Genomic DNA, 25,021 nt, shown 5'->3' with positions numbered 1-25,021 from the left:
TGCACCAAGCAACAAAATTATAAACTTTTATCTGTATACTTGTATTTATACTTTTTTTAGTATCGAAACTTCCCTTCAATTTCATATTACAAATGGATTTAAAAGACAAATACAAATAGATGTTGTCAATTCATAAGAACCAATAGGTAATATGGTCTTAATACATCAAAAAACAAAACATCACATTAAAAAATAAATCCACGGATGGAATTAATGAAAAATCCTCGAATTTAGAAGTCTGACACCCTGCCTTTACGCTCCCAGTCACCGTATCTGGTGGGTTCTGGTCCCCTGGGGCCTCCTACTTCACCTGAAAATAAAACTGAATCTGTCTCTTATTATCCAGGGATCTAAAGGGATAAGACAATGTCCGATAAATTGATGTACATCCCAAATGTTGATACACAAAGTTACCCCGTCTGTAGATTATAACTAATGGTTGAAACGTTTGGAAACTCAACTTATTGAAACAACCAATCAAAATTCAATAAAAGTCCCCAAAGTTCTTAAACCAAAACATCCTTTTAAAACTTTTGGGACTAGTGTAATAAACAGCTCAATGTCCCCTCCCTCCCTGCTTATGTTCTCAAAATGGCCTGAGTCATATGGTAGGTCACGTGTCCTTCAGTAATATACCCCATAGAATGAGACCTTACAGTAAGAGCACCATCTACTTGAAAGACCCAACCACTGATCAATTAAGGCCACCCCCCCCCCCCCTTGAATTTTGTTTCTAAATAGAAGATCTATTAATATTACCTGTATGGGGATTTTTATTATCGGGCCAGGCGGGCAATGGTTCTTTTTCCTGGGCAGGATGTAAAGTTGGCTGTTCGTCCAGTTTTCCAATTGGTGTCTTTTTCCTAGAAAATGTTTATTTAAAATAGATAATAATAGTCGGTAGGTAAGTACAATGATCATAAAAATATATCAAGGGATGGTTGTCGACCTTTATAGAGAGTATTAATTAAGAGGATTCTATGGCAATTATTATTTCTTTTTGACTGTCTAATAAGGCATTTCCCCCTTAATATTCGATACGTCGTCAAGACCTTCAAATTATTTTTTAAATCTACAAATTTAACTCAGACCAAAACATTCGCGTTTCACTTTACACTTAAACATTAGAGTAAAACACTAAAGGGGGAAGGGGATAAACAACTGTATGACCCCATCCCAAAGACCTTGTGGCGACTCTCAAGTGGGTCTTTTAAAATCAACCAATAGTTTTGGGAATATTAACACAGCCAAGTAGCAGGAAACAATTTGCTAACACACGAAAAAGATCCTTGGAAAATTTGGGCAGGTAGTTATCTGTAAATACATTTATAGGTACTATATATTTACTACGGATTTATTTTCTGGTGGTTTACCTCAAAGCTCCTTGGTTAGCCCCGCAAGATTAAGCCCAAAATCAATAAAGGACAACCCCACAACAAATCTCCCTATTTTCAAATTTTTTCATGAGGGAGAGTCCAGTGCTCCAGAGTTACTTTGAGGGAAGCACTGATTTTTTTTGAAAATTGTTATTTTCAACTAACCTTACCTAACTTACTTTAATTTTTCCGCGTGCGCCTCAGCTCTTGAACAAGATTCGGCATCTTTGGTTTCCTAAATTTTTTTATCCATAAGCAAAAACAATCCTCATAAATAACGCAGCAATAACAAACTAATTATTTTTTCCAGTATGGTCTCGAAACCGATTAATATTCGCTGGATTAGAACCGGTTCTGAGCCATACTGAAAAATCATGTATCGTTTCGTATAATCCAATTTTTTACTAATATAAAAATGGATAATAATAACTTTTTAACCAGTTTTGTTAACCCGTGCCTTCGTCATCTCGGGGCTAACAAAACTGGGTTTTAATCTTATAATTGTAATTTTGATATCCGCGGAAAGCTGTTTATAATATGATGCGATAAATAACTACTATTAAAGAGATACAATAGACTATAAACATTACCAGTAGTAATACAGAAAAGTTTATGAGAGAAATTGTTTTGAGACAACGCAGATATAAACTGCTGAAGATGAATTTTAATGACGGACGGATGGACATAGAATAATCATTAATCATTAAGGTATTGTTTTTTGATAGAAGTAAAAGAATTAACATTTTTACTCAGATTTAAAATGTTCGAACAAAAAATTAAATAGGTATAATAAAATAAGAATTTGACCAACCTTGTGATTTAAAACTTGTGTCGAGGTTATTGTTCTTTTAAAAATAAATTCATTATAGCTTTGTCTTATTAATTTTGCACTACTACGTAGTATAACACTCATTTTTCTGAAATATATATTATATAGGTATAATTTTCATTATTAGATTTTAAAAAACTTCTAAATCTTAAAAAGTATAAGCGTAATAGTTTACATAAAGATCATTTTTTAGATACTTACAATCATAGATAGAAAGTCAAGATTATATAATAATATTAAAAGAGCCTTTTTTTCAAATTTTCACTACAATGATTTGATTTGTATTATTACTTGAAAAGAAATAAAGACATTCTTATAACAAAATTAGGGTCAGAGAATGAAAACGAAGTTGCGGGTTTTATCATATTTTCACAGTAGCTTTTGAAAGGTTATTTTAGGTTAGGTTAGGTAAATGTTAATGATTGCCCCGCTGGGATAGAAAATATGCCCCGCAGGGGCTAGAAATAGGAGAAAAGCTAGTGAAAATACGACGAAACCCGAAACTTCGTTTTCTTTCCATGATCCCAAAATTATTCTACAACCAACTCTAAAATAACATGAAGACTGCAAAATACTACAAAAACAACAGTATCGACTATAAAAGTAAGCGTATTGCGTATGGAAATCACAGTTATTTTCAATAGAAGAAAAATATACTAATATTTGGAGTTATAAACAACAGTTATATAGGTCAATTTGATAAAATATAGATACTTAAAAACTGATTATTAAGAGAGTTCAATTAAGTTTAAAGGTTACCATTTAAACAAAATCATCTTTAATATAGGAAAAAATCTCTGAATTTCATTTATTTAAAGATAATAAAAAAATTTGTTTTTGAATATTATAGATTTCTTTTCCTTAAAAAGTAATCAAATGAATATGGGTTAATTATGAGACAGGGAAAAGCATTCTGAAATCAAAATAGTTGAATACAGCAAAAAGAGATTTAAATATTTCCCAAAAAGTACCTAATCGAGCACAGAAACCCCCCCACAAACTTAATATTTGAAATCAATTGGATCTTTTTCTGTTTGAAACAATTAAAGCATCCTATTTTACACTTCAAGCTTACAACTTCAGTGTCATAATTTCAACTAAGTGCAAAGGCGAAAACATTGTAAGGAACAAATTCTCAAATTGATTTTTATGACTGAAGGTAAAGATAATATATTTTATTTTTAGATGAAAAATTCCTCCTTATCCTAAAGCATTTGCTTTGTTTAATATGCAACTTTCTGCTCTGTTCTTAAAACTTTTTTGTCTTGCGAATGCTACTCCCTGTCCCTGACTATTTATTATTGTTGTTTACATTCCTGCTCAACTTCGCCTTTCTTAACCTCTGCCGCGGTGTGTTTTCTCCCCGCGCCGCGGATTTTTTTACCCGCCTCGCCGTTGGAAGCTTCTGCAGCCCCAAGAGCTCTCTTTTCGCCTCTGCTAACCCCTGCTTGGTATCTATTCGCCTCGCCATCAAGGTCTTTTTCGGCCTTGCTACCGTCTTCGTTGATTTCTTCAACCTATATTAATAAATATTATCTAAAGTCCACTAACTTAATAAAAAATGGAAGGCTTTCTACTCCGCATAAGTAAAATAGTAAAGCTTATCCTTGAGGGGAATGTGACGGGTTGAAGCAGAGACTACACCGAGTCATACCAGAGACATTTAAAATGGTGTATACTGCTAATATGGCCTAATAATCTCACAACATGTATGATGAGAAATTTTTTGGCGACAACTGTCATAAACTCTACAGAATGAAGTATTCAAAGAGGTAAGTAGAATGTCTGCCTATGTTTTAGTTCGCAAAGATATTTTAAACGCCCAAGAATTGGTACTAAAATATGCATTGCATCCGTTTTTCAGCCAATGCATTACCAAAGTTTAATAATAATTCATTATACCTTGTCGCTCATTTGAATTCCACGTCGTTTCTTAGGACCAATTTCATTATTGTCAGTGTTAAGGTTGTCTTCAATTAGCACGTTAGTAGAAGTAGATGTTTCATTGTTTGTTGTGGTACCTACAAAAGAAATATATTTAGATTGGATTCATAAATGGATTGATCACCAGCGACTGTAGCGTAACAAGTATGTCATCCATTTGTCATTGGGACGGTGATAGGTTCAAATATCAGCCCGAACTGAGTCATTGCAAAAAAAAACTTTTAAAAGTTCCTTCTTTTGCTACAACAGGTGCGTGACACATTAATAGTAAAAGAGGGAGGATGCCTTTGTTAAAAACAGATGCAACCCATTATCATATGCATGGTTAGGACTAAAACAAAGGTCGTGCAATTGAAGGGTTGGATCTCTGCAATAGTTGAGATGATTGTGCCTTTGTCCTACTAATGTAAAGTTTTTGTCCAACATTGCATAATTGTTGCATGTCCTAAGATCTCAATGTACAAGTATACAAACACTCAAAACTTACCACTTTACGATTGTTTCCAATAAAAAAAAATCGCAAATGCGTTCACCTGTTTTATTACTTGATTTGGCAGCAACACTTTCTTTGAAAGAAAATCCGCCAGGATTCTGATCTGCAGGCTCAAGGTTCTCCTTGCTACCATCCTCCAGGTGGACACCAAAACTAACCTGCTCTACAATTCTTCGCTTTTTAGTTTCTTGTTTCTTTGCTTGGGCAGTTGGGTTATCAATCTAAAATAATAATTCTTGCTCAATCTGTTTACATCCATTAGATCTACAAGTGGCTTTTAATTCTTTGAAAGGTAGAAAACATTGGACTGTAAATTACAGTAACCTCAAGTTTTATATTCATGCTCTCTCATTCGTTGGTCTAAAACTTTGGGTCATAAATTTTAAATGGTTTGTTTTAAATTAAAGCGTCCAAACTTTTCAATAAAAAATTATAATCTTCAAAAGGGGTAATTTTGTTTATAATAATTTGGAAGTCATAACAAGTTTTTGTCCATTGTGTTATTCCTAAAAATATATGACTTACCTTTAGTTTGGCATTCTCTAGTTCCATTTTAAGAGCATAGTTTTCTGATTTGAGTAACTTTACTGACACCTAGCGGCATAAATAGCATTAAAATCATATTTATCATTATTTTATTGGAGAAACATTAGTTTTTTTAAATTAAATATCATTAAATATAAATTGGAAAAGGCAAATATCTTATTATATATAGCAATAAGTTTTTTTGTTGTTTGTCCGTTAAGATCTTGCTAATCACCGATCCGATCGGGACTCCAATTTAGGGAGAGTATTCTGGTCGTGTCTACGTCGCCTCTCCACCACAACAACAGCAACACCACCAGCAACAGTTGTGCCAAGAACCAGAGCAAACAATTTCCACCACAGCCAACCGCGTCATCAACTTCTACCCTTTTTCACTAAAGTCGACAATGTTGCACAGTGCACAACAGCTATTCCGAGTTTTTAACTAAGCAGACAAAGGAGAAGGCAACACCAGCACGCCTTATCCGGCTATTATTAATCCGTGCTGGAATAGAACAAAATCCAGGTCCAATCTGGACCTGTCCAATCTGTACCAAGAGAATTGTGTCTGTTTGTGTTGAATGTTCATTCTGCAAAAACTGGCTACACGTCAAATGCTCTGGATTCAAAACATCGAAAGAAAGGCAAAAATTAAAACACTGGACAGGCCCCTGCTGTACAAGAAGCCCACCCCCACATACACCCCCCACATCATCAGTCGCCCCCCAGCAATCATCACCCCCACCCCCTATCGGCACCCCCCCTGCACCTCCCACACCCCCTGCACCCCCCGCACCCCCACAAGTTCCATACCTTGACACAGACGAGGACTTCTTCATACTACAACACAACACAAATGGAATCTACGGCAAAATTGATGAATTATTGAACCACCTGGACACATTTAACATCCCTGTAGCTGCAATCCAGGAAACAAAATTAACAACTAAATCAAAAGACTTCAAAACCACCAACTATACTCTAGTAAGAAAGGACAGGGGAACAAACAAAGGAGGAGGCCTTGCCTTCCTGGTCCATAATGACATCCCTTTCCATGTGGACCCCACCCCCCCTCCCCTGGACAATGACCCATTCCTTGAATCATTAACTATCTCGATTGAAGGAAAAGACAACAACTTACAAATAAGAAACATCTATATACCACCTGTAAGCAGTTGCCAACAACCAGCGGGTCAACCAACATACTCACCACCACTTAATAACATCTTTGATGACCTAAATAACACCTCGGTCATAGTGGGCGACGTCAATGCTCACCACCCCCTCTGGTTTTCAGAGGGAACTGAAGATGCTAGAGGTAGAGACCTTGCAGACATTATCAATGATAAACCATATGGAATTATAAACGAAGATACTCCAACAAGAATCACATCTAATTCAAGATCATCACCAGATATTAGTCTTGTATCCAACAGCTTAATGGCAACAAGCGAATGGAGAACTGAAGTAAAACTTTCATCTGACCATCTTCCAATTTTGATTGGAATAAAAGCTTCTATCAAAAAGATAAAATCACAAGACAGACAGTACATTAATTTTGCTAAAGCTGACTGGGAAAAGTTTACTGCCTCCACAGAAGAAATATTTGCCGACGCCTACCACACAAATAATGTACATAAAGATGAGAAATTCTTCAGAAAAACCATACAATCTGCTGCTAAAAAACACATCCCTGCAGGCAGAATAATGCGAGTAATAAATGAAATTCCTACTGATGCACTAAATATGATGGAAGAACGTGATCAAATTAGGAGAAATGATCCATCTGATCCCAGAATCCCTGAACTTAACAATACCATCAAAAATAAAATCAACGATCACAAGAAAGAAAAATGGAAGGAACATCTCAACACATGTGCAGCCAACACCAAGAAGCTATGGACAACAGTAAAAAACCTAACTAAAAAACCAAGCCAACCCAACAACCAAGGCATTAGCTTCAATAACAAGGTCTATAATAATCCAAAGAAGTTAGCCAACAAATTCAATCGTCAATTCACACCTACAACAAACAAAAAGCCTACACAACGATCCAGAAACATTCTCAGGAACCTAAAGAAGAAACCATCTGATCCTAACATTAATATCACTGTAGCCCAGACAGCCAAAGCCATCAAGGCTGCCAAGAACTCCAAAGCTCAAGGACCAGATGAGATCTCTCCATTAATGCTTAAACATCTTGGTCCAAACGGCATCAAATATCTGACTAAGATCTACAATAATGTTGTCAATACTGCTACAATACCCGCCATCTGGAAACAAAGCAGAATCATTGCCCTACTTAAACCTGGGAAACCAGTGGACCAAGGGTCAAGCCATCGACCTATATCACTACTTTCTCCACCAGCTAAAATACTAGAGAGCATACTTCTACCTGAGATCACAGCTGCCATTGACCTCCCTGACCATCAACATGGATTTCGCAAGGGCCGCTCAACAACAACAGCCCTCAACGACATTAGCCAACACATCACCACCGGACTCAACATGAAAAGGCCTGTCAACAGAACTGTAGCTGTCGCTATTGATTTGTCCAAGGCCTTCGACACTGTTGACCATGACCTTTTGATGGAAGACATCTACAACCTTGAGCTAAATGGTCACATAAAACGCTTTCTCTGTGCCTACATCAGAGGACGGCAAACATATGTTGAATTCCGTGGCTCAAAATCAACATTTAGAAAGATGAGACAAGGGGTTCCACAAGGGGGAGTTCTCTCCCCACTGCTTTTCAACCTATACATGGCCAAAATGCCACAACCACCTGGCAACATTAAACTGTCTGGCTATGCAGATGACAACACCATCTTAAACTCTGGACCACTTCATGAACCCCTATGCGCTGAAATAAACCAATATTTGAACATCTTGGATGATTGGTTTCAAACCCGCAACTTAATGATTTCTCCATCTAAATCTACAGCCACTATTTTCACCACTTTTTCTAACGAAGCCAGCATTGACCTACCTATATACATCAAGAATGAAAAGGTCCCAACAGTTAGAAATCCAAAGATTTTAGGAGTCACCTTTGACAACATGTTTAAATTCAGAAAACATGCCGCAGACATAAAATCAAAGGTTAGTTCCAAAAATAACATACTTAAATCACTGTCAGGTACAGATTGGGGTAAAGAAAAAGAAGTTCTTCTCACCACCTACAAAGCAATTGGCCAATCCATCGTTAATTATTGCTGCCCAATCTGGAGCCTAAATCTGGCAGATGACATGTGGGACAAACTCCAAACCTCTCAGAATGCTGCCCTGAAAACTGTGACAGGCTGTCTCAGAATTACAGGTGACGATCACTTACATGCAGAATGTAAAATGATGCCTGTAAAGAATCACTGTCAAATGCTGTCAAAACAATTCCATCTTGCCACCAGACAGGAACATCATCCAAACAATAAACCACTGGTAACAAAACCACCACGTATTATGAGAAATACTTTGGACACAGCATTTGGGGAAGAAGTCAAAAACATGATTCCCCCTGATGGCCTTGACAACACAGTTTACAAGAATCTTGTAAAACAGATTCATACAAACTCAGTTTCCAGCACAATTGCCAACCTCAAATACAACAGAGTCCTGAATGAACCAGCACCACCTATTGATAAAACTGAAAAACAGCTTCCTAAAAGAGCTAGAACAATGCTTGCTCGTTATAGATCTGGATTTAGCAACGACCTAAACAGTTTTATCGCCAGAATCCGTGAAGATCCTACTCTCGATCTCTGCCCAAAATGCAACCAACCAAATCACGACACTAATCATCTCTTTAACTGTGCACAAAACCCAACTAACCTGACCACCAGAGACTTATGGCTGAACCCGGTAGAAGCAGCCAGATTTCTTGGCCTTCTTGATGAAAATCAAGATGAAGATGAACGCGGTTGAGCGCTGTGCCCGTGGCTACAACAACAACAACAACAGGGATAGTCCCTGGATGGTTTAAGGTTTTTTTAGGTTCAAGTCTTGAGATGGTTTCAAGCTATTTTTCAAGCAACTACTAAATAATTATCATTATATCTTTAAGAACAAGCTTATAATATTTTGATAGCAGTTTTTTCTAATGATTGTTTAAATTACAATTTTTTAACGGTAATGCCCATTTTCCTCAGCGTTATGAAGCTGGCGGGATAATTCTTGCTGTTTGTCTGACTGATCTACTCCTTCTCGTACTAATCTCTTTACCTCATCCTAAATATATACAAAGATAGATAGATAGATGAACAATAACATGGAATAGATATAATAGATAGATAGATAGGTAAATCTTGTCGTGTTGCAAATTGTATCAATCTACACCTTCTCAAAATTAGTTATAAACCCCATAGAAGCTATTTTGTGATACTCTAAGCAAAACAAATTTTAATTCCTTTGAAAAATAGCCAGGGGTGTTTATTCTGCACAAGAATGATTTTATTCCCCTGCTGCAAAATATTTCCTTCCCCCCAAAGGAAAAAAATGGAAAAAATGTTTTCAGGAATGCTTAATTCTTCCTTATTTTTTCTCCTCCCACACATTTTTTATTACCCCCCCCCCCCCCACCTTAGCAGGATATCCCAAGCAGAATATATACCCCTGAAAATAGCTGTTTCATAAGAAGATCATTGTATTAGAGTTTTCTGGGGTGGGGCTTGTACAAAAAATTGCTCACCCTTAATTCTTCTTGTTTTTTATTAGCTTCATCTAGCATATGGGCCATATATTTGTATTCTTTGCTCTGTAAATGGTCACTGGGTTCTAAAGAAAATAAATAATTTTCATGATATTTCACTTGGCAGTTGATTAGTCAGTGGAAATGATAATTTGGTACAAAATAGATGGATAAAAAAGCAAATCAATAATTTTCTTTACCTAATGTTTTTAAAAGATAATTTCGGTTTAAAAAGCAGAATAAGGAAAATTATGGTAAATTAACGCTTAACTGTTAGAGGAATCTTCAAAAAAAAGTTTCAGCCTTCTATCTTAAATCACAGCCGAGTAAATCACATTTCCCTTCGAAAGCCTAACAAATTACTTCTTTAGTCAAAAAAAATTTTCGTATCTCAAATATCAGCCGATAAAAAGTCCCCTCAAACGTTTCAGACATACATACAGACGAGAATTTGGAATCATAAAGTAACTTAGCTCCTAATTACTAAACTATAGGTACGAGGTGCCTATAATCTAAAATGAAAGTCTTGTTATCAAATTATCTTTAATTCTTTTGAATACCTGTAGTGCTATCGTTTGTATCCATAAGACTAACATCTCTGGATGGTACTCCATCGGCTGAACCATTTTCCTTCGTCCCTTCCTTTAAGAAAGTACAATGAGCATTGGAGCAACTTGATTTTAGAATAGACTGTCCGTCAAAACTATTTTTTGTGAAGCTAATATCTTAATTAATCCCCGTTAGCAACTCTTTATTTGATAGCCCTAACTATGATAACGGTGTAAGACAATAATGTTTTGCGTCTGTCTTAGCAGTAGTAGAAACAACTTTTATTGTCTTTTGATATGACATGGTCCTTGATAAGGGATATATTTGTATGGTAAGGGATTATGGCTCAATGCATAGTTTTAAATAATTTCCTTTCACAAAAATATTTCTTTCATATTTCATATTCAAATTGGCATCTAATGGCACTTGGGTTCAATTTTCAAAATTCTTAATAGAAATCAATAATGGACATGAAATAGGTAGACACCTGAAGCCTATTATTTACCGCCATCTTGGATTTAATAAACTCACCTTAGGAGGAGATCTCTTAGTATTAGTTGTAGCTGCTCCTAGCTGATCTAAACTTTCCATTAACTGGCGAACTTTCTTCTTTTCTTGTGCTAACATATCCTCTAATCTTGTTACATGTTCCGTATTGTTACTGAATAATACATTTTGTTTATAATTTTGACCCATTATTTAATCTTGTTTATGTAAATAAATACCAAAAAGACACAAATAGGCTATTTTTTTTTTTTTATAAAAGTGTTAGTTTAAGTCATTCTGCAGTTTCACTACAACCAAAAGTGGACCTTAAAAAAAACTTATTGTAAAGCATATCTGTATGATGAATCTTGATTACGTTTGGAGAACTACGCAGGGCTAAAAGACCCGCAGAATAAGGCCTTCGGTAGGGACGTTTACTCTAAGTAGTCCGAAAAAGAGACAATAATTATGCAGAGCATTTTTGATACCCAATTATCTAAATAACTTACCTTCCACCGCCTGCTATGCTGAGTAGTTGGGAATTATGCATTTTGACTTTCTGTAGTTCCGCCACTTTTACATCATAATTTTCTGATTACAGAAATTGACAGTTAATTTTGAAATAAAGTTTAATATTTGCCCAAATCTATCGAATATTATCCAGAGAAATCTTCCCTGAAAAGCATAAGTCTATCTTAAAATAAATACTGTGGTTCTAGTCTATTCCACATAAATCTGTAAGTGATAATTCGAATTTCTTCTAAGCCTTGCTTTTATTCATAAAGCAGTGATAAATTATCCAGTAGTCAGCAGGACAATTCTATAATTCATCTATTTGCATGAAAATTGTTCAGTACAGAAACATTCAAATTGACTGTAAATTCCTTTGATAGCATTATATTTAGAATTCATAACTGACAATTGATCTTCAACCGCTTGTCTTCTGTCTTCAACCTAGGACAAACACTTAATTAAGTGACAGCTGACCTAAAGGGGGGGGGGGGGGGGTGTTAATGCAACTATCTCGTAATCAGTGAGCAAATGGCACTTAGAATTCGAATTTCGATCTAAAATTTTGCATGAGTAATCCTTGGTAGGTCTATTTTCCCTAAATCGAACAAAAAGTTGAAAAAGTAACGGCTAACGGCTCAGCCGTTTAGCCGTTTTTTGGCTACTTTTAGAGCAAATCTGCCATAAATTATGTAGGAATCAACTTTTTGAAACACATTTTTGCTTTAAATCATGTGAAATGATACAAAAAAAACATTTTTAGATTTGTAGTACCAGCAACTAGCGGCTAGAACCGTTTGAAAACGTTTTGGAGCAGCATAGAGTATTATGTGGAGATAGGTTTTGTGATGATTTCCCTTGAAAATAGTTTTAAAAATGGCTAAACTGCTGAGCCGCCAGCCGTTAGCCGTTACTTTTCCAACTTTTTGTTCAATTTAGGGAAAATAGACCTACCAAGGATTACTCATGCAAAATTCCAGATCAAAATTCGAATTCTAAGTGCCATTTGCTCACTGATTACGAGATGGTTGCATTAACCCCCCCCCCCCCCCCTTTTTATAATTTGTATTTATACAAATAGAAAAATCAATAGATAATTCACCCTCGATGGGCTGTCAAGACAAAATAATCCGTCCAACTTTATAAAAAGGCATACGAAAGTTTTTGTTTAGATTTAGTTAGTCATATATGATTCATTCCAATAATTTACCGATGAAATTTTTGAACCATTTCCCGAAAGCTAGCCTAAGGAATTTAACTATTAATAGTGGATTTATTAAATATAAATGAAATGAAAAATACCATCGATTTCATACCAAAATGTGTACAGTACACGTTCTAACCAATAATATGACAGGATTGTTTTTATTGGTGCAATTTAATGATTAGGGATCTAGATCTTCTATATTTATTAAGAAAAATATATAAATATGATAAGTATAACTAGAAATACCTCTGAAAACAAAGAATTTCCTTTTTCCGAAGCTTCTCCACCAGCCATATTTCTTTCTGCATCCAGCTGTCCTTGTACCTATACAAAAAAAACATATTGAGCGGTAATTTTCATCAAAGAGCCTTGTTGAGCATAAGGGGAGGGGGGGGGGGGAGGGGTTGTACCCATTTAGCTAACCCTTAAAAATTATAAACGTGGTCAATCATACTTATTAAAACAAGGTGTACATTAAAAGTAACTTTTCATCTTTGTCTAAAACGATCAAGCATCTAATGCTAGAATCACCTCCACATGAGGTGTGTTATAGTGGTGGTTTACTTAGTATGACACCAATATTTTAAAGGGTTAAAAAGTACCTACTATCCACAGTAAATGTTAGCAATGTTTTCAAAGACAAATCTTACAAAATACAGTATACGTTACGAAAAATGACCGGTTTTTAAAATGGTCTAGCCCCCCCTGTAATTAAGTTGTAACCCTATTTTTTTGTTTGTGTGATCTTTATATACATGTATAATGGTGTTTGTTGCGGTAAATTAGATCAAAGAACATTTTCCGACATTCAACAGGCTATGAAAGAAAATATTCAAAATGAAAAAATTCATACCCTAATGTATTTTAATTGAATTTTGGTTAAGCCGAAAAATCATAGATTTTGAGGTCTTGATACATACTTTTTGGGCTCAAATGACTTGTATGAGAGCTAGGAAGTCGGGTGAGGGGTCTATGGAAGCAGAATTTTATGCTGAAGATAAAACTCGACACAACCCCTATGCTTATTTCAATTTTACTATGTGATTTTTCGGCTCAAGTAAAATTTACTTTAAAAAATAAGGGTATGAATTTTTTCACTTTTGAATTTCTTCTTTTATAGCCTGCTGAATGTAGGAAAATGTTCTTTCATCTAATTTACCGCAACTAACACCATTATACATGTATATAAAGATTACACATACAAAAAATAGGGTTACAACTTGATTACAAGGGGGGCTAGATCATTTTAAAGACCAGTCATTTTTCGTAACGTATACTGTACAATATAAAACTAAATTTAAAGGCTTTAAACAAATACTTAACAGTATCAATTAGATTTTGATACAAATTAAACTTTTTTAATTTTGTCCAACTAGTCAGTGTGATTTGTACTTTAGCATTATTGTCTTTACTGCGCAAGTCAAAGATTCATTCAAATTTCCCAGAAATATTTAGGGTTTTCACTTCTATTCCTCCTTATTCTATGCTTCTAATTTCATTGGCCATTATCATATCTCTGTAATCTTGAGTGTTTTTGTTGAATCTATCAAGACAAACAAAGTTTATTTGTTGCATTTTTAGCACTTTGCATTGTAAATTAAAGAAACTTAATACGTAATCACTTCAACTGATGATAAAGTATTTAAGTAAATAGGATAAAAATAGAAAAGAAAGCTAAATGTTTTAATTAAAAATATAAAAATCTACAAAGATTTTTTACAAAAAAAAATTATTTTATTTTAGTATACAAATACATATGTGTTTTATATGTACACTTTTTATCTTTTAAATAATTTGACTTACGAACTAACCATTAAGGGGGGCGTCGGATCTGACACTTTTGCGTAAACAGGGTGCATAAGCTTTGTGTTAGGAGTTAGAGGATAGGTTATTTGGGAAAAAAGTTTACATTTGGGGTATATTTTTCTTATATCTAAAAAAAATTTTGATAGGTATCCAGGTTCAGGTGCTGCAGGCTGGAAGGTCGTTTCTGGACAGGTATAAATGAAAAAAAAAATTTGTTTGAAGAGTTAGAGATCAACTTATTAATCCAAATATGCATCTTTAGGGATGTTATAAGCATATATGAAGAGAAAATAAAAATCAGCCTCCAGGTTCAGGTACTGCAGGCCTCCAGGTGAATTCTGGACAGGTAAAAACTGAAAATTTTTACTTTTGAAGTTAGAACAAACCTTATTTAACAAAAGTTGCTACTTTATGGATGGTATGAACTAATGTAAAGAAAAATTTGAAATCGGGCTCCAGGTTCAGGTACTGCAGGCATCCAGGTGGATCCTGGACAGGTAAAAACTGAAAATTTTTATTTTTGAAGTTAGAACAGAACTTGTTTTACAAAGTTTGCTACTTTATGGATAGTATTAATTTATTTGAAGATAAATTTGAAATCGGGCTCCAGGTTCAGGTACTGCTGGACTCCAGGTGGATCCTGGACAGGTAAAAACTAAAAATTTTCACTTTTAAAGTTAGAGCATAACTTATTTAACAGAAGTTGCTACTTTATGGATAGTATTAACTCAATTGAAGAAAAATTTGAAATCGGGCTCCAGGTTCAGGTACTGCAGGACTCCAGGTGGATCCTGGACAGGTAAAAACTGAAAATCTTTAATTTTGAAGTTAAAACAAAACTTGTTTTTACAAAGTTTGCTACTTTATGAATAGTATAAATAAAGATAAATTTGAAATCAGGCTCCCGGTTCTGGTACTGCGGGTCCCCAGGTGGATTCTTGACAAGTAAAAACTAAAAATGATACCTTTGAAGTTAAAACAAAAGTTGCTACTTTGTTGCTAGTATTAAATAATTTAAATTTCGGGCTCAAGGTTAAGGTGCTTAGGCCTCCAATTGGATTCTGGTTAGTTTAATAATGAACGTACTTAATTACTTTATAATTAGAGCAAAACTTATTTTTAAAAATTGCTTTTTGAGTTTGACAGCTTTTTTCTCAACGACGATGCTCATGCTCCTCATGAGATTGATGAGACGTTTGTGCAGAAACATGTGGTTTTATTGGCAATTCAATATGACAATGAATAGATGATGTCTAACTTGCATCTTAGTTCTATTTGTCTGTTTTAACAAAATTTGTTTGTTTTGTTTGTTACTTTTAAGTTAATTATGCAAGAAAGTTTTCATATTCTTTTTTTTATACTTGATAGTTGAAGAAAGCCTGCAGGAAATACGAGGCTCTAATTGCTGGAAGACTGCCACAATTAGGCTTAATTCCCTGAATTCGAAGTCTTAAACTTCAATAACTTTTTTGTATCAAATTAATGGTATTGTGTCTACTTGTTGGATTTTTACCGCAGTTAGAGCAGTGTATTTTCTGCAGGCTTCCTTTAGTGACTGACCTGTTGACAATATGTTTTTTTTTTTTATTCTAGTCGATTGTTAATATTATTTTTGCAGATATAATTCAAAATGTAACAAAATGGTTGGATTTAACTTAACCTTGAGCCCGATTATAAATTTCTCTTTGAATTAGTTAAATAGATATAGTTCTAACTCTTAAGTTAAATATTTTAATTTTTATATGTCCAGAATCCACCTGCAGGCATTCAGTATATGAAATTTGAGCTCGATTTCAAATTTTTCTTCTAATGAGTTAATACTATCCATAAAGTAGCAACTTTTGTTAAATAAGTTTTGTTCTAACTTCAAAAGTAAAATTTTTCAGTTTTTACCTGTCCAGAATTCAAATGGAGGCCTGCAGTACCTGAACCTGGAGCCCGATTTCAAATTTATCTTCAAATTGGTTAATACCATCCATAAAGTAGCAAACTTTGTAAAATAAGTTTTGTTCTAACTTCAAAAATAAAAATTTTCAGTTTTTACCTGTCCACCATTCACCTGGAGGCCTGCAGTACCTGAACCTTGAGCCCGATTTCATATTTTTTTTTCAATTTAGTTAATACTATCCATAAAGTAGCAACTTCTGTTATATAAATTATGCTCTAACTTTAAAAGTGAAAATTTTTAGTTTTTACCTGTCAAGGATCCACCTGGAGTCCTGCAGTAGCTGAACCTGGAGCCCGATTTTAAATTTTTCTTCAAATAAGTTAATACTATCCATAAAGTAGCAACTTTTGTAAAATAAGTTTTGCTCTGACTTTAAAAGTGAAAATTTTCAGTTTTTACCTGTCCAGGATCCACCTGGATACCTGCAGTACCTGAACCTTGAGCCCGATTTCATATTTTTTTTCAATTTAGTTAATACTATCCATAAAGTAGCAACTTTTGTTAAATAAGTTTTGCTCTAACTTTAAAAGTGAAATTTTTTTGTTTTTACCTGTCCAGGAAACACCTGGAGGCCTGCAGTACCTGAACCTGGAGCCCAATTTCAAATTTTTCTTCAAATAAGCACAAATAAGTTAATACTATTCATAAAGAAGCAACTTTTGTTAAATAAGTTTTGCTCTGACTTTAAAAGTGAAAATTTTCAGTTTTTGCCTGTCCAGGATCCACCTGGATACCTGCAGTACCTGAACCTGGAGCCCGATTTCAAATTTTTCTTTACATTAGTTCATACCATCCATAAAGTAGCAACTTTTGTTAAATAAGGTTTGTTCTAACTTCAAAAGTAAAAATTTTCTGATTTTTATTTTCTCTTCATATATGCTTATAACATCCCTAAAGATGCATATTTGGATTAATAAGTTGATCTCTAACTCTTCAAATAATTTTTTTTTTCATTTATACCTGTCCAGAAACGACCTTCCAGCCTGCAGCACCTGAACCTGGATACCTATCAAAATTTTTTTTAAATATAAGAAAAATATACCCCAAATGTAAACTTTTTTCCCAAATAACCTATCCTCTAACTCCTAACACAAAGCCTATGCACCCTGTTTACGCAAAAGTGTCAGATCCGACGCCCCCCTTACTCGATCTTTGTTAGGAAGTTCTAATTTAGCATTATTATATAGATTTCCCCCTTTAAAAAAACAAAAAAAAACAAAGCATATCCATCCCAGTGCCCTCGCCCTGTCTAAAAAGTCTGATATATCTGCAGTAAAAAATATGTCGGACAAACCAAGGGAGACCAAGGGACCGGGTCATAGCTAATTCTATGATTTTTGTTGAAATATTCGTGGAAAATTGTCTGTAATACGTTGCTCTAGATGATTTTTCAGAATGGCTGAGAACCGGTTCTTATACATCGGATATTGATCGGTTTCAAAGCCATACTGGCAACAAATTTGAAACCCAACTCACCTCAACAAGTTGAAGATTAAGATTGTCAATAGTTTTAGAATAGCTGGATATTTCTATCTGAACACTCTCTAGCTCGTTGTCCTTCGCCTCTAATCTGTTCTTCAGGGATAATATCTAAATAAAAACAACGATGAAATGAAATAGAATATGCAGAAAAAACTATTCGTTCCAGTAGTCAGCATGATCTTTTGGTACTGACACATACACTGTACAAAGACATCAAGGACATCAAATATTTTTTTTGGGGGGAGGGGTAATTATTCATATACCACCCCTTATACAATACATCCTTGAAAGACATCCTACCTATTTTAAATATAAGACTCGAGATTGGAAATTTTCAAGGATACACATACTAAAGTTAGAGAGCAGATAACAACAACAACAATACCTGATCCTGTAACCCAGCCAGTTGGCTGTTGGCCGTTGCCAGGTCAATTTGTAGGGTCTGTTTATCCTGCATTAATTGCATTTTTTCTTGGTGCAATTCTACAACTTCACTACTGAAACTTTCATCTAAAAAAAAAATATCAAATTATAAAATTTTCAAAATCTTTTGCAAAAATCTGGGAGATACTGATAAGAGTTCTTCTGTAAAAATAAATCCAAATTACAAAAATGCTAAATGAGACTCTCCTCTCTTTACAAGTATTATTCCCTGAAAACGTGAAAATATCTATATATCACAGAATTGTTTGCGATTATCAGAGTAAGAAATATTAATAGTTAAATACATTAAAGCGGGGAGGGAGTGGACCATTGCATTGGACCGTTGATTATACTGATACTCAAAGTTGTATAACTAAGTTATCTTAATTTGTTGGATCCAAACTTTTGTTTTAAATTGTGATTGGTTGGTTTAAAACTAGCTTCGTCTAAACTTTTCAACAAATAATCCTAATCTACAGAAGATCCATTAATATAAGAATGACTATTTCCCTTGTATTTCATCAGGTTTAATTTTAAAACAAATAAAATGTTAATTTTTCTAAATATGGACTATAAAATATTTAAAGATCTTCATCCCTGTTATAGTTGTTTAAAAGACAAACTATCATTTAAAAATTTTATATTCTAACCTTATAATCAAGTTGTATCTTTTTGACATAAACATAACAGTTATTTTATATTTAATTGTCATACAAGAAATTACTCTGCATTCCTATGAGACAAAAAAGTTAGAGACCATTTTCAACATATTTTATTGGAAAATATCAATTACGAATCAGAAGCCACCGCTGTAAAAAATTGACTAAAAGCCGAAAATAAGATGCATTCGCCAAAAATGGAAGGCTGTCGTGCTTTGCTTGAATTGATAGACATGTGAAGAAAAAAATCATATTTTCTTTCTATTTTCTGTCAAAAGAAACTAAAATCTAAATTTTTTCAAAAATTAATATGCTGTTTATAAAAGGCTAAAATACACTTCACAGTAGGTATATCTCTATGAAGAGAGAAAGAACGAAAATTATTATTTTCATGAAGTGGTTTGACTTAACTCTAAAAATCTTATTATTATATGGTTTGATAAGCGCAGCTACTTCTCAGCTTGTTAATCCTATTACATAAAGCAATAATTTTGTTTTGACAATAGCTTAGTAGACTTCTAAACTACTAAACCGACTAAATTATCAGGAAAACTTTAAATTAAAAAAAGGATAGTTTTAAGCTATTTCATATTTATATTTTAAGTATTAGGATTATTTAATACTGTCGTTTCTTACCCCTTGAATACAGAGCCCCTGGATAACAGGGTCCAACCTCTAATTGCAACATTTAGTCAAAGTTATTCAATATTTTCTGCTATTGAAAATAGTAGGTAATTATTTGAAAACTGTACACAACAATATTTCGAAACTTCTTTTTGGGTAATGTAATGATTTAAGCAAATATTTTTTTTCTGTGCGACTTTTGTACAAATCATTCCTTGTTTAGTTTGTATGCTATTAAATTGAGCACAACTGTAAGCCAACAATCAAATAAATAAATATACAACAAGGATAACTATGTCCACTTTACAAATAAAGGTGTATTTGCTTGAAATGCACTTGAACCTAAAATTATTGAACACAGTATTTTTTCCTTTTCTATGACATCATATTCATTAAAAAGCATACAAATAAAAGAATTTATTTATTCTATCATGCATTTTTCAAAATTCCAATAATTCAAAAGTATACTCTTGTGATATATGCATCCCCATAATCATATCATACAAAATTATTTTAAGGTTGATTCCTTCAAGCACTTCAACCCATTAACTATCCCTCTGTTAAATTACAGGTCAATATTTTTTGTATCTGTACTTCAACAAAAAAAATAATTAAGACATAAAGCTAAGCAGTAAGAAGACCCTGTGCGAGCTAAAAATCTACGAAACTGCATTTTGTCATGAAACCTTTTATGTGCATATTTTTGTTCACGGAAAAATAGATAGGTAGGTAGTCAAATAAAACAAGTTAACTACTTAGTATGATCACACAAAGTTATCTCTTGAGCACTGATATCTTTCCTTATCATATGATAAATTAGAAATAAAGGGTGGAGGGAGGTATAGTAGTTTTTCATTTGTTTATTTATTACTTAATTCGGGTTAGGGCACTGGGTACTGGTAGTCCCGCAGGGGTTAGGCTTGAAACAAATTTATTTTAAAAATAAGGGAGCGGGGAAGGATAATGTGAAGATAAAAACTATGCTGCTATTTAAAATGTATATAGTATGTAATATGTATTGTTCATTACCCTATCTTTATATCCCTCCCTATAATATGACTTGTTTTACTTGGCAGATTTAATATATAGAAACATAAACATGGTATGTTCGATATTATGTAAAGAACTTTTAATATGCTACTTTTCTTGAAGAAACAATTTTACCTTTAAACATTTTGTTTCTAAAAGTTATCAAAATAGGCAAATGGATAATATCATGCTCTGTTTGTTATCAACAATGCTAATGGTACATTCTTTAGGCTGTGTCCTACTGGTTAATAAGTTACGAGAAAAGAGGATTTCCTATTCAATAATTTTAGGTTTTTTTTTGCATAACTTTATAATGTTATGTCAGTCTATCAAAAAATATAGATAATTCTAGTATAGCTTCGAAACCGATAGGTTTTACGAATATAAAAATGTACAATCACAATATAAAACCAGTTTTTTTAGCCCCGAGATGCGTAATTGTACATTTTATAAATCCGCGGAAAGCTGTTTATAGTATGCTGCGATAATTAACTATTCTTACCATCAACTGATTTGTTAAGGGCAGAATTTGATTCTGCTAACTGACTTTCCAAAGTTTCTACCAGAATCTTTAATCTGAAATTGCAAAATATTTATTAGATAGGTACCTATTTAATATTGAATTTTTAAAAAATCTAAATTCAACTAGAATGAAATGAAAAGATCAAACCTGTTTTCATTAGCTTTAACAATATCTAATTCTTGTTCAGTTTCTGTTAATCTAGCAGTCAATGTTTCTTCTCGTTTTGATGTCTTTTCTTCCTCATTTTCTCGTAATTGTTCTAATTTTTGTTCTTCTGCCTAATTTATAAGTTTTTAGTCAGCAACATTTGAAGTTTTTTTTTGATTTATATTTTTATTTCATCCTCCTTTTGGAAATATCTTGATATATTATATAGTAGTAAGGTTTTTTTGTCTGAAGCTTAAGATTAAATAACTAACTATCTGATAGCTTTTTTAAGGGAAGCTTCATATAGGTCCTGGAATGGTTCTAGTCGCTAATTTTATTTAATAAAATCTTTTAAAAAACAGAAAAGTAAAAGTGTTAGCTAACTTCCCTTAAGATTTTCTCTAAGTAGTTCTAATTCTGAATTTAAACTTCTTTCTATGTCGCATTTAGCTTGTAATCTAACAGTCAATCATAGTTTAAGTTTAATTGGATGCTTACTTTTGTAAAGATCCTAGTAAAGAGATATGATTGATAAGTTCGAATCTCTAAATAAACCATATAATGAATTGTACTGCTGTTAAATTGTAAAATTAGAAAGAATTGATTAGCCCATACACTGGCGAAAATATTTACAATGCATAGGTAGTTAAGACTTCCAGACAAAGGTTTTGTAATCAACTAATTGGATGTATTATAAAATCACTCCTATCAGTAAATATCAAACATCTCCGAGTTTTCTATCAGATAAAAGTATGTTCCTAAGATTAGTTTCATATTTTTCTTGTTTTTCTTTTTCCAGTTCTGCTTCGAGTTCCAAATTTTTATCCAATAGTTCTTTTCCGTATAAGGCTGCCTAAAATTAAACATATGATAACAAAATACCTATAGAAATAGACAGGAAAATATTCAATAGAATTTTAGGAAATTTTTCTTTTATACCTATAAAAATATAAAACTCTCAACTAAATAATCTCATAGGTATGTATTGTAGCATTATTTACAAACAGACAGAAGGATTGACTGTCAAATCGAGATTCAGAGTAGATGCAAATTATCAAGAAAAATCTTCACAAAAAAATTAAAGCTTTATCAAATAGCAACCGAGTAAATCAATCCCATTTGAACAGATAAACGCACAAACAAACGGAGTTATGTCATAGCTTCGCTATCAATTAATATTTTATAGACCCAGACCCAAGTATTGTGCAAAAAAAAAACATTTTAAAAGTGTGAACAACAATTTGAATTAAGACAAAATAACAGTTCAAGGCAGCCGCAGTCAAAACAGCTGCTTTTTTTAATGGCTGTTTCTTTGTCTCAACAGCTTAAGTTTCATTTACATGTATTTTCCCTTTTCTTGATAACTCCAATTCAACGTCATGTAAATAACCCTAGCTTAAATCTCTATCAGTCCAGCTACATATTCTTTTTTAACCTTTTTTTTTCAATTTAAATTCTTTAACTTTTAACTCGGATTTGTATTTTAAGTACAGTAAAGTGCAGGAATCTTAAGGGATAAGACAATGGACGATAAATTAATGTACACCACCACTAATCATGATTATCAAAATTACCCCTTCGGTAGCATTTAAGACAATGAACACTTGTAAAACTTTGGGTACCAGTATAATTTGCAGTCTTATGCACTGTCCCCTCTTCCTGGAAAAAAGTTCTTTTTCGACTCGCAGATTTTCTTAAAAACTGTCTAGACATTTTAGCTGATTTATTTTTCTTTTTAAACGCCACCTAATAGGAGACTTTTAGGGGACAACTTATCAAACAATTTACATATTAAACAATGTTATCTTAGAGACAGACATTTTAAAACAAAAAGTAAGGAGTAAAAACTTTGCGTGAAATTTTAGGATTTGCCAGAAATTTTACCCCTAATAGCATATTAGTTGACAAACGTGTTCGCAAAATGTATAAAATGTCAACATGTAACAGTTAAAAAACTATTTCTAACAGAATTCAGTGCAACAATTTAATTATTATAAATGCACTTGCTAAATTAATTGCTACAGTTACAAATAGTTCATTACTTGTATAAAAGAGGATGTCTATTTGTCTGTGTATAGCAAAGAATCTCGCTAACCACTAAACCGATATAGTTATACTTTACAGTGGAGCTTCTCATAGTTCAAAGGAAAATTTTTAGGTATCTATTTTGGGATGTAATACCGCGACCTCCTAATAGAAAAAACCTACGCCCTAAATTTTTTTTTGTAGATTTTTTTCTTTTAAAATCGATCTTGAAGGGTCAACTTCTTTCTACTAAAAGCTTTATTGAAACAAAGACAAACCTTCATCATTTTCCCCTCAAAATCTCGAGCATCATTTTTAGCTGATTCTAACTCGGACTTCAGCCGAGAAATTGTCAGTTCTACATCTTCGTCCATTTTTATTTGTATTTTGGTAATTTTTTAATAATATTGCTTTTATTTAAGATCTGAAAAAAATACAAAATACTTAACTAGATTCATAATGCAATATATTTTTTAATTCTTATACATATACCTAGTAATACATCTTCATATCATAAATAGTTAAATCTTTTAATTTTAAGAAAATATATGCCAATCTATTCTAAACTAATGTAGCAAGGATAAATGTCTGCATCATAAAGATATCGATAACAACTAAACCGAAAGAGTTCTACATTTTAGGGAAGCTTCGCATTAAACCTGGGAGAATTTTTTAAACTTTAAGATTTAAGTCGATCTTGGATTTCTGTTATTTTCCGTTTATCCCATCCAGTCCAAATTCGGAGAACCTAGATGCTAAGGCGCAGCAACTAGTTACATAATGAATATATATCTTATAACTATTTCACATAAATTATAACAAATAATTAAACACAAACAAATATTTTACCCTGTATTAAAACTTAAGATTAATTTAGTAGTCTTGAAGTTGAAACAAATTATAGAATTTTATGGTCACAATTCCAAAGAAATGGGAGGAGACAAAAATAATCTTATTGTTAATCTAGACTTAATCCTTTACTTTACTACACCTGTTTTAAACGAAGAGTTTGAAATTGAATCAGTAAACTTTAATGTTTTGATCTTTTAAAATTCGTTGTTGTATCATGCAAAAGAGAACTAAAAAAAGGCAACTATTATCGACTTTTTAGGAAAACTTTATATTGGTCCTATAGGGTATCTAAATTTTATGGTACTTAGATGGAAAGTAACGGGTTTCGTCGTATTTTAACAGTAGCTTTTGATGGGTTATTTCAGGTTATGATATGTAAATGTAAATGATTGACCGCAGGGTTAGGAAATTGACCCCGCAAGGTTAGAGCCACCAGCATGGCAGGGGCTAGCTAGAAATAGGAGAAAAGTATGGAAATACAACATTACTCGCTACTTTGCATGATTTTTCCATGATCTGATTGTTTAGTGTGTTTGTTTTATTATATGCTTAAAGTTTAGATTCTAACAAAAATTGAAGTTTAACCAATGTATGACAACAACCAAAAGTAGCGAAGCAAATAAAATTCAAAGATGGACAAAACGGAAAAAGTAACTTTAAAAGATATTTCCACATATAGGTAAAAAGGATGGAAAACGAAACCTTTCGCAAAGTTTATTTTATGTATATTAATTTTGGACCTTAATTGTCAGATTAACGTACCAAATAAAACTTATACTGTTCATACGTCCATTTGTACAGCGAGGAAAACTTCAAAAAAATATCAGCCATCTATCTTACATATGTATACATGAGAATATCACGCTTTCTGCTGAACGTCGCTGAAACTAACGGACATTT

At 33.2% G+C, this 25,021-nt stretch overlaps 2 protein-coding genes and 1 long non-coding RNA gene across 3 annotated transcripts; all 3 read right to left on the bottom strand.

The window, feature by feature from the left end:
• Positions 1-25: 25 nt before the first annotated feature.
• LOC145334947 (succinate dehydrogenase assembly factor 4, mitochondrial-like) lies at positions 26-2,292 on the bottom strand. Its single transcript, XM_080180588.1, has 4 exons — positions 2,188-2,292; positions 1,556-1,611; positions 760-863; positions 26-310 (listed from the first exon to the last, which is right to left on the bottom strand). The coding sequence occupies exons 1-4, from the start codon at positions 2,287-2,289 to the stop codon at positions 231-233; spliced, it is 342 nt and encodes a 113-aa protein (XP_080036714.1). The 5' UTR covers positions 2,290-2,292; the 3' UTR covers positions 26-230.
• Positions 2,293-3,451: 1,159 nt separating this feature from the next.
• Positions 3,452-21,371, bottom strand: LOC145334944 (uncharacterized). Its single transcript, XM_080180585.1, has 15 exons — positions 21,245-21,371; positions 21,077-21,150; positions 18,225-18,349; positions 17,834-17,947; positions 12,850-12,927; positions 11,773-11,840; positions 11,396-11,479; positions 10,932-11,061; positions 10,412-10,493; positions 9,852-9,937; positions 9,310-9,391; positions 5,168-5,238; positions 4,683-4,863; positions 4,108-4,226; positions 3,452-3,722 (listed from the first exon to the last, which is right to left on the bottom strand). The coding sequence occupies exons 3-15, from the start codon at positions 18,303-18,305 to the stop codon at positions 3,504-3,506; spliced, it is 1,395 nt and encodes a 464-aa protein (XP_080036711.1). The 5' UTR covers positions 18,306-18,349; positions 21,077-21,150; positions 21,245-21,371; the 3' UTR covers positions 3,452-3,503.
• Positions 21,372-21,608: 237 nt separating this feature from the next.
• LOC145334948 (uncharacterized) lies at positions 21,609-23,689 on the bottom strand. The gene is made up of 3 exons (XR_013885060.1): positions 23,548-23,689; positions 22,007-22,097; positions 21,609-21,706 (listed from the first exon to the last, which is right to left on the bottom strand). It is a non-coding gene; the product is annotated as an uncharacterized LOC145334948 (long non-coding RNA).
• Positions 23,690-25,021: the final 1,332 nt, after the last annotated feature.

This window comes from Acartia tonsa, chromosome 13 (genome assembly GCF_053477335.1).
Source record: "Acartia tonsa isolate MP-2025a chromosome 13, ASM5347733v1, whole genome shotgun sequence".
NCBI classification, from domain to species: domain Eukaryota; kingdom Metazoa; phylum Arthropoda; class Copepoda; order Calanoida; family Acartiidae; genus Acartia; species Acartia tonsa.
The sequence above is the reverse complement of the archived record's forward strand: the minus strand, read 5'-3'. Positions and strand labels throughout refer to the sequence as shown.